This window comes from Haliotis asinina, chromosome 15 (genome assembly GCF_037392515.1).
Source record: "Haliotis asinina isolate JCU_RB_2024 chromosome 15, JCU_Hal_asi_v2, whole genome shotgun sequence".
Classification (NCBI taxonomy): Eukaryota; Metazoa; Mollusca; class Gastropoda; order Lepetellida; family Haliotidae; genus Haliotis; species Haliotis asinina.
Window position 1 is genome coordinate 30,904,707 of NC_090294.1, and position 10,192 is coordinate 30,914,898.

A 10,192-nucleotide genomic window follows, 5' to 3' on the forward strand; every position below is an offset into this window, starting at 1 on the left:
GAAAAGTACTGAGACTATGTTTACTTAGACTGAGGTCTGTAATTAAGCGAATCTGGTCCAGACAATTGTCGAGAGTTTTTGTTAATATAATTGCGATGTCACGTTGATTACACTTTTCATTTTTTGAGTTTATACGTTGAGTTTGGTTGTAACTCCTATCTTGCTTAGGATTTGCAGTTCCACCTTTTCAGAGAATGGGCTGGTTTGTATTTACACTCGTCCGTCTGCTAACAGTCAACTGACCTCGTCAACTCATTCCTCAATCAGTACATGAATAAGAATCAAGACTGCGGTAACTGTAGACATTTAGTTGATATGTGAGTGAGTTTAGTTTTACGCCGCACTCAGCAATATTCCAGCTATATGGCGGCGGTCTGTAAATAATCGAGTCTGGACCAAACAATCCAGTGATCAACAACATGAGCATCGATCTGCGCAATTGGGAACCGATGACATGTGTCAACCAAGTCAGCGACCCTGACCACCCGATCCCGTTAGTCGCCTCTTACGACAAGCTGATTCGCCTTTTATGGCAAGTTGATATTTTAGATTTGTGCCTCCACAATATTGTATTGGAGATCTGTACTGTCATTCAATATATCATTGAATATTTAAGACTTGTCCGAGTTCTATTTCGCTGGTTTAAACGGGGCTCACAAATCTTACTGTCACGGCAATATTTTAAACCGTTAAACAATCCAGTGATCAACATCATGAACATCGATATGCGCTATTGGGATACAATGATACATGTCAACCAAGAGCCTGAACATCCCATCCCGTTGTTGCCTCTTACGACAAGCATGATTTCTGAAGAACTTGGATCTTTTCGGACTGCGTTTACCGAAACAGATTGGATATTTCATGAGTTTCTTGTCTAGTGACTGTACGTGTCACTTTTAAACTTATTAAAAAAACATATTGACACTTCCACAATGACACCCGTGGAAACAATGTTTACAGACGAACCAGCACATGGGACAGTGTTACGTGGTTTTGTGTGACCATTCAGTCAAGACTAAATATCTTCAACCCCTTCGAATTCAGACAGTTGATTTTGCGACACTGTTGAAGCGACGTAAAATCACAGCTGCAACAACATTGTCATTCATACTGTTTACAGACAATTTTCAGAAGACATGATCCACTTCTCAACAATGGTCGTGGCCTGCATGCTGAGATGGTGGAGCGCCTCTACGTAGCCAGGTCACGGAGACAAGTACACTTGATCTTGCATAGTAAAGTCAGACGTAGCGGTTCCGCAGATTGGAACCAGAACTCAAATCCGGTACCGCAAGTAAGTCTGGCCCTGACTCGCATATCGCAAGCTGGCATGAGCCGGAGAAACCAAAGGGAACCGGAAACCAGCTAAGTACCGGAAGTAGCGCCTCGCGAGACAATCCCTATTACTAATAAAGATTTTCCACCACAGTTTTGCCTTGTGTAGCAATGGAATTTGCTCCGCCAGATACCGGAGACTGGTTCTCCTCTGGCGGAGTTTTAAAGTCTGTAATATTAACTGCCGGGATAACGAAGCGTGTACCTAAGCATTGGATTTGACCTGAGAAACATTACTCTTGGCAAAACATTACGTGGAAAACCTTTTGTGTGATACTTATCGCCTGTCATGCCCTTAACAAATTACCAACCGCCGAGTGACCATTTCAAATTGGCTGAATTTATGTCCTGCGTGGAATACACGTGTATACTTTCTTTTGCCCGGTTGTTGAACTTCACTGACAACTATATGTACAAACGTAATAATAACTTTAAGGATCCTTGTATGTGTAGAGACTTTGATATATGACTACAAGGATACATACAGATGAATGACATCGAGGAGCCATGTTAACTCATATGTACATTCGTGAGCCATCGCATTAAGAAAATGACGAATGGGAAACATCGACAGGCTTTATGACACCATCACTGTTTGCTATAGTTAACTTACGTGCCCCATCGACGGCTCAAACTCTTGTTTGTTGTTGTTTTACGCCGCCCTCAGTGTTATTCCAGCCACCATACGCGAGCGGTCAGTAAATCATCGAGTCTGCACCAGACAATTCAGTGATTGACATGAGCAATGCTGCTGTACGGAATTTGGAAACGATAGCACATAGAGCGTCAACGACCACGACCACCCGTTAGTCGCCTCTTACGACAAGTATTGCTGAAGGCCAGTTCTGACCTGGTCGTCCTGGGTTAACGGCATGGGCAATGAAGATGAATCATGGACAATACGCATCTTACACGGACTCGTTGAACATACGCGGGTACATTTCGGTTCTATTACACCTTCACTGTCTTACAATTTCCCTATGATCGTTCTGCCTCCTCTGTAGAGGGCACATTGGCCGTCGCCTGTTGTCGGTCAGCCTGTCCACAACAGCACAACTGTCTGAACTCCTCCCGGAATCGGGTGTTGAAGTATCCGTAGATGATTGGATTCTGGCAAGTGTTGCCCATAGCCAGGATGATGGTTATCACAAAGTTCGATGACGTAATGGACTTCGTGTACACCCCAAAGAAGCCGATGACATAGAATGGCAACCACATCGTCACAAACATGAACACGATTAACACGCTCATCTTTATAAGTCGCACCTGAAGCTTGTTCCCACGTGTTGATCCACGGAGCTGACTCCTCCTAGTCGAAGTTCGCACCATGTGGAATATCTTGTAGTAGAATATAGTTAGAACTATCAGAGGAAGCATACAAAATAAAATCCCCATCGAAATCAAATACACATCCGCGTGAAACCCTTCCTGCCACTGGATTCCACAAAATATGTACACGTTCCCATTTTGATGGATACTTTGTTCAGACTGCGCAAGCGCAATAGGAAGCGGAAATGTTATAGAGATGGCCCACACTCCCGAAATAATCCAGCATGCAAGTTGCCCAGACATGCGCCTTCGGTGGGAGAAACAGATGTATGTGTAGCGCTCTATTGAGATCATCATCATTGTCAGTATGGAGCACGTCCCAGCGATGAACTGGATGTAGGTCACGAGTTTACAGATGACGTCACCAAACTCCCAGGAAGTTGTGACGCGCGTGGTGGCGATGAAGGGGATGCCAGACGCCAACAGGAGGTCTGTGAAGGCAAGGTTGGCGATGAAGAAATTGGTGGCACTGCGTAGTCTTCGACACTTTAGAATAACCAGCAAAACCTGCAAGGAAACAGACACGGTGGACTTAATTGTACTTTATACAAGTAAAATTATCATTTGCAATTCTCCCAAAAACATGCTTGGATGTTATGTTGAATAAAAGTCATACATGAAAAATAAACATCATCTACGTAATTGCCACAATCATTCAACATTCACAACATACCTGTGGACCACAACAACATACTACAGTTGTTGCCTGACATGGCGTGTGCTGGGCCCCTGACACATGTAGCTTTTATAGAGAGCGGTCATATGGGCTGCATGTGCCAAGTCCCAGGATGTACCTGTCAGACCACAAGTAAGGTGGGCTGTCTATGCCAACATCAGTGAGTGCTGAAAGTAAGGTGCAGTGTTAATGACAAAACATTTTATCCTGTGACACGTTATCACTGACATAAAGTACAGACCCGTGCAGCTATATTGGGACTCTTGACGTAATTTCCATAGACTTATAGAAAAACATATGTACAGTGCCGAGAACTCCTTTAACATGGCGGCCTATGGGATTGTGTATTGTGCAACCATACGTAAGCTGATAAATATGATGTCATTAGTTAAATAGTGGTCAGAAAACTGATGTGAAATGATTAGCAACCGTTTTATTCGTTTTTTTAGGCCATCGGCCCATGTACATCTGTGAACATGCGCAGAGAGGGAGGATTTCACATGCCTGCACACCCACTCTGGATCCGCCTATGCGGGTCTGTAGCTCTCCAGCAGTAATCCATAGAAAGCACTTTGTGTGAAACAGCGTAGATTCGTGCAGCAGCTCCCAGATACAATGCATGTGATGGCGATGTACTAGGAAATACGTACATTCAATACGTATAATAATCCAGCTTCAGCAATATCACGACCGGGGACTGCTGAAATGGGTTTAACACGATGTATCCATGTGGGCTATCGAACCTGAGTGTTCGGCGTGACGAGTGAACGCTTTAACCACTTGGCTACCTCACCGTCCCTGGGGCTGTGTTGAGAATCAGTACAGACTTGTGACCATTCTAAAATATATTCGAAAATTTGACAAATACTATCAAAGGTAAAGCATACCACAACTTCTTGAAGACATATGTCTACCTTTGAAGTAAAATATGTAATGCATATTGTACTCAATGGCAGCAAAGGCAAAAGTATTTTCAGAAGAGGAAGATTAAACCAGTCAATAATTGGTCATCATTTTCACGTATACGTACTGATCATTTAACCTTTGAAGATCTAGAAATGTGCATCATGTGTCATTTATAGCATTTCATTGTTAAACAAAATTATTGAAACTCTACAAACATTCTCTACATTGAAACTGATGGTCCCGTGTACCATCGTAGCTCTGTAGGTAATACTTTATCTAAAGGTATGTCTGACTATTCGACATATACACGGTCAAGCAGTGTAATTCTCGACTGCAAACTTGGTGTTTCTGGTTGATTTGTGCGTGGCAACATATACTTCAATGACAGCATATCTGTGATCACAAACACTCATTCAGTGTCCATTCGTTGGACGATACAAGGATGGTGGTGCATGGAAGTCTTTTGTCAGAGCCACAAGACTGTTTAATTACTGGCATTGACGACAGCGAAACCATGAATAATGGTACAAGAATAATGGCATTCTGGGATCGTCTTGTGAAGCTTAAGGGTGGAACACAATACCTATCAGCACCATGCCTGACACTGCGGGAAATTGGGTGTGTCAGAGAGTACACACGCACGGAATGGTCGTGACACGGGAAACAAACACTGAAGAAGGAAGTCAGCTGCTTGCCCCAAATATTGCAGAAATTACACATTATGCTGTTGTTTCTAAGGTGATACTGACACAAACTTACTTATCACACAGAGAAATGTATGGCCTGACTCAACACTTAGTTTGTTGTTGAACGCCGGACTGTAGAGACTTCGATATCAGACTGCCACGATATATACAGATGAAATGACATCAAGGAGCCATGATAACTCGTATGTCTATACACGAGCCATAACATAAAAAATAAATGACGAATGGAAAACATGGATAGGCTTTATGACACTATCACTGTTTTGGTTCAGTTAACATAGGTTTTACGGTAGCACACAAATGTTTGTGCCCCGTCGACGGCTCAAGTTTTTGTTTGCTTTGGTTTTACATTGCACTCGGCAATATTCCAGCTTTGTGGCGGCGGTCTGTAAATAATCGAAACTGAACCAGACAACCCAGTGATCAATACGAGTATCGTTCTACGGAGTTCGGATGCGATGACATGTGTGAACCAGGTCAGCGAGCCTGACCACCCGATCCCGTTAGTCGCATCTGATGCTACTGATCATGAAGACCAGTTCTAGCCGGGATCATCACGGGTAGACTCAAAACTATTATAACTTAAAGCAAAATTAACAGTTTCAGGTTTTTCTGTACTGTTTCACCTAAAAATGAACTAGTTTAAAAAGCGTGTGATTTTCAAGACGTAAGGACCTAATTTTATTCTTGTTTCTGTCAAATTATCATCGACGGGTTTTGAAAGTGTTATATTTACGAAAAATTAATTACAACTATTTCATAAACTTTCAAAACACATATCCTTGATATACGGATAAACTCATAGTTTTGCAATACATGTTTTGAAACATTATATCATTAACAAGTAAGAAACTATTACATATTGCTTGTAAATACGGGGCTGGTGTCATCCTTTCACCAAGTGTTGCTATGAAATCGTTTTGATTAACATGGGTCATGTTCCTTGCGTTCACAACCATATTTGTATGATATGGAAAATATATTTCAGCATTCAGTATGACATATGCGTTGTGGCATGTAATAATGCCTCGGCTTGGTGTGGTACATCAGGGGGCGTTGGGGTAGCCTAGTGGTTCAAGCGCTGGCTCGTCACGCCGTAGACCTGGGTTCGATTCCCCACATGGGTGAAGCCCATTTCTGGTGACACCGCCGTGATATTGTTAAAAGCGGAGTAAAACCACACTCACGCACTCACTCTGGTGAGATAGAGGTTATGCCTATGACGTACAACAGTGATCTGATAGGAGCATGAGTAACATGTCAAGTCAGAGTTGCATCTAAAATGTCACATGCCTAACATAAAAAGTGAAATGGCATAATCCCATTTGAATTTGGTGGTCTGCAAGAATTGAAATAACACAAAACACTTACTTACATATAATGATACGGTTTTGTTAAAACAAGCGTTCATCAGAATTACAGGTGTCTTGTAGTTAAACCTTGACAAACAAATTTTAAACCTTGTATTATTCGAATCTGCCAATCTCATAATTTTTTGCAGTAGGTATCTGAAGAGGCCTTCGTTAGAGATCTGTCGGCTGCCAAGTGTATTTTGGTACTCGTTCTGATAACAGGATGCGTTAGTTTGTAGAACGTTTGTGAATAATACTTGCCTGTACGCTGAGGTGTAAGAGTGTTGAGGGGAAATTAAGTGCCAAGTATAGAACTCTTACAGCAGAGAGGTCTTAATTGTACGTTGCCCGCTGTAATGACCCGTTATAAATCACACAGTGCCAGGGACGAAGATATACTATGGCTGTCAGACGCATCTCATTTGACTTCGTCCAGGCATAATAATCTGCTGCACGACACACTGACCACGTGACCTGCTTCCGCGCATATGTTCGACCGGAAGTACGATCACACTTATGATGTCACTTTTTAATACGAGAGGCCTGTTTAATACGAGAGGGCTCTTGTGTTTTGTCGCGATCTGCTAAGGGCGATTGCATTGTTTTCATAAAAGCCCTTAATTAAACTGGCTTCCTGATTGGAAGCATTACAAACCTTTCGTGTATTTGCCCTCGTAGGCCAGGATACGATCATGTTTTCGCGGACGCCTGGACATATCACTGTTACATGGCGGTTCATATTTCATATTCATTTAATATAATCGGAATAACAATGCGATAATAATCGTATAATGAGCTGTTTTGGTTTTGACACATTTGTCAGACATAATCATGTGTTACTGGTTCTGAATCCAGCACTAACTGATGGTAAGATTCATTCCGGGTTAGGAGAGAATGAATAGAAATTCGAAGATAAAATTTATTCAATATACTTGAGATCCCGTCATTTGGACCCTTGATCTGGTGCTCACACATATGATGTTTAGGTATGTAGTGGTTGTAGCTGATACTAGTATTGTAATTATTAATAAACTTATTAATCTAGATATGACTGTACATTCGGCACTAAGAAACCTCTTCCGCCACCTCTTGTTGACAGGATAACAATCGCGCAGGACCTTTATCAGCGATACCTGTACAACAAGTATCCTCTGGACTCACCAGGCCGTTCCCAGCTACTGCCGCAACAAATATAATGGTGAGGACAGTCACTTCAATCTCCGTTTGGCCTGAAAAAAGAAAAGGTTTAGCTTTAGCAACCGTGCAGGGATTTATCGTCGTTATGACATATTATTTTGGGGATTATACGTTCGCTGCAAAGGGTTTAAACCTTTTTAACCTAACCTAACCTATTGGAATCTGTACTTCAGCGAGAAAGCGTAATCCCAATGTAAGCTATACTACCGTCTGTTCCAGAGTTTCTTGATCAACCGTTACCAATGCTGCGGTGTCGTTTTATTTTCGCTGATAGCTAATTTGATAATGTTCAACGATAATCGGTTTATACTTTCTTTTTCTCTTAACACTGGCTATTACCATAAACGGCTTGGATAACTGTTTCCAATACGTGATGTTTCATATTAGATTCCCATAGCGACGTTCGTGCGTGACCAAAGACGACTGATGTCTACTGACTATGTGTTCCGTTGAGGTCACTGGACGTGATTTACATTCGAAGATCCCCTCTGACCCCAGTAGTCCTGGTGCAGGAGATATAGAGCACCTGCACACTTCTCAAATCACACGACTCTGTCTGCCAGACCACGCACCCCCACCCCCACATTAGCATTTACATTAGCAAGAACGGAGACTCTACAGGCTGCTCGCCCCTACAGACTTACAAATCTCCAAGTGTCTTTACAGTTGAGCCAATTACACTTGTGGAAAACTGCGATTAAAATCGCTGTGACAGGGAAGATGGTGTCAGTGTATTTTATGTGCACATATGAACCTAACGTCCCGCCAGCATCTGAATCCTAACACTATCACAAGCAAGCTGCATACCGTACATTCATCTTTCATTGTCATCCCACAGAAACCGACACGGCTTGTGTGCTAGTCCCTCTCACAGTTCCTGAACTATATCATTTCCACTACAGTTTAGCCGTCCATGTAATGTTAAAGCCCTGAACGAACTAGTATAGTATAGTTTCCTCAACTTCTGAATCTTTGGTCTCAATGTCTACTGCCAGCAGGAAGAGGAGTTGGGTCTTGGAGGTTCTGTAACTGTTATGACTTCATATCCCGTGGAGCACTTGCTTTGCACCAGGAGTCTGATAACTCGTAGTTGCCAAGAGAACGTCCTATTGACTCGTGTCGTATTTCAATGCACATTAAGCTTAAGAATTTATGAGAAGTTCCCCCACAATGACATCTATCAAAATGTTGCAAAGAGCCTTTGTGTGGTATTTTGTTACTGCCATATTTTTACTACATTATTCTATCGCCCAGTCGCTTTTTACGTGCTTAATAACGCGACAAAGGCAATGTGATATACGGATGACAACTTGTTAAATTATATTCTGATGCTTCGTTATAAAGTCTTATATTGTTGTGAAGCAACAGTGAAGTACTACGGCATAGGAGAGTCTTATAATGGATGTATATTAGACTGTAGGACTTCACTACTGTTTGACAGCGGTATCTGGATTCATACGCAAACGCCTAATCGTGAAATACAGACGTTGTCACCCAGAAAACATCTTGCTGTTGTTGTTGTTTTTCATCAACTTCTAAAATACCAACGAAACAGAATACTTGCTGTTTATGAGTTTTGTTACTGTTCTAGTACTGAGAATTCAATGCACAATGAACGAACGGTATCTAAAACAAGTATGTCGACCAACATTAGTCGAACAGTAATCTTACAGTAACACGCATTTGGTATCATTCCTAGGTGATCCATAAACATGATAGTCGGAATGCTGCAATAACATAGCCTGCTTTCATCTGGGATTTCTCATGCGGGAAACGTATTTTGTAAGTGTTAACTTAAGTCGAATTGTCAGCTTTCACCTGCGTTCTATTCCATATTTTAAATGGCATGCAAATGAATAAGAGAACACGCGAAAGGACAAGTGTTCTTTACTGTTCCATGTTTCCATGTTTTGCACTGTGTATGAAATTCTGGACATAAATAAAGCAACTCGTGTCCTTTCATATACTCCACTATTCGTTTCCATCATTGTATCAACAAACCCCATCCGCTTTTTTCCTCCTTTAATATGGGGTATCAGAAATTAATTTTGCTGTTAAATCTAACATAATTGAAAACCTCAGAACTAGAAAATGGAGCAGACAAAACCTCACCTTTCCATTTGCTGTTGAACTCGGACAGGAAGGTAAACACAGTCTGGTTATCGCTTGGGTCAATGAGAACAATATCCCCCATAGTGGTAATACTTCAGCAGAATGTCACATGTATATCTTCCACTGTGGTCATTCACGGACAGACTGACCAGCACACTGACGATCCCCAGGACATTCCCTGTCTGTGAGAAACATTACACAGCAGATTGGTTCGTGGGAGAGCGCGGTGGGGTCCTCGTCTCCGTCAGCACAACGGGCTGCGATGAGAGGTGTGTGCTACACAAGTTGATACACCGTCCTCCCACTCATGAGCTAGCATCGACAATGGGGGTTGGGCTTTAAATGTGTCTGAATTCCCAACTGCGGTTTACTCTTTCATGTATCACTTGCCCATCTAATTACGTTTATAACACTGAGAGACATTATCACAGACGTCACCTAGAGGTACTGATTAACATGGTGGTCTTAAGAGAGGCAACAGTATGATTCAGAAGCCAGAACAACATTATCGGCGTCAGTTTTTTGTTCGCATTATTATCTCTGTTCTGATATTTGAACTATATTGTTCTGAGACA

The 10,192-nt window shown here is 42.0% G+C and overlaps 1 protein-coding gene across 1 annotated transcript; it reads right to left on the bottom strand.

The window, feature by feature from the left end:
- Positions 1-1,656: 1,656 nt before the first annotated feature.
- LOC137265958 (somatostatin receptor type 4-like) lies at positions 1,657-9,800 on the bottom strand. The gene is made up of 3 exons (XM_067801445.1): positions 9,618-9,800; positions 7,470-7,537; positions 1,657-3,174 (listed from the first exon to the last, which is right to left on the bottom strand). The coding sequence occupies exons 1-3, from the start codon at positions 9,697-9,699 to the stop codon at positions 2,317-2,319; spliced, it is 1,008 nt and encodes a 335-aa protein (XP_067657546.1). The 5' UTR covers positions 9,700-9,800; the 3' UTR covers positions 1,657-2,316.
- Between the last annotated feature and the right edge of the window lie 392 nt (positions 9,801-10,192).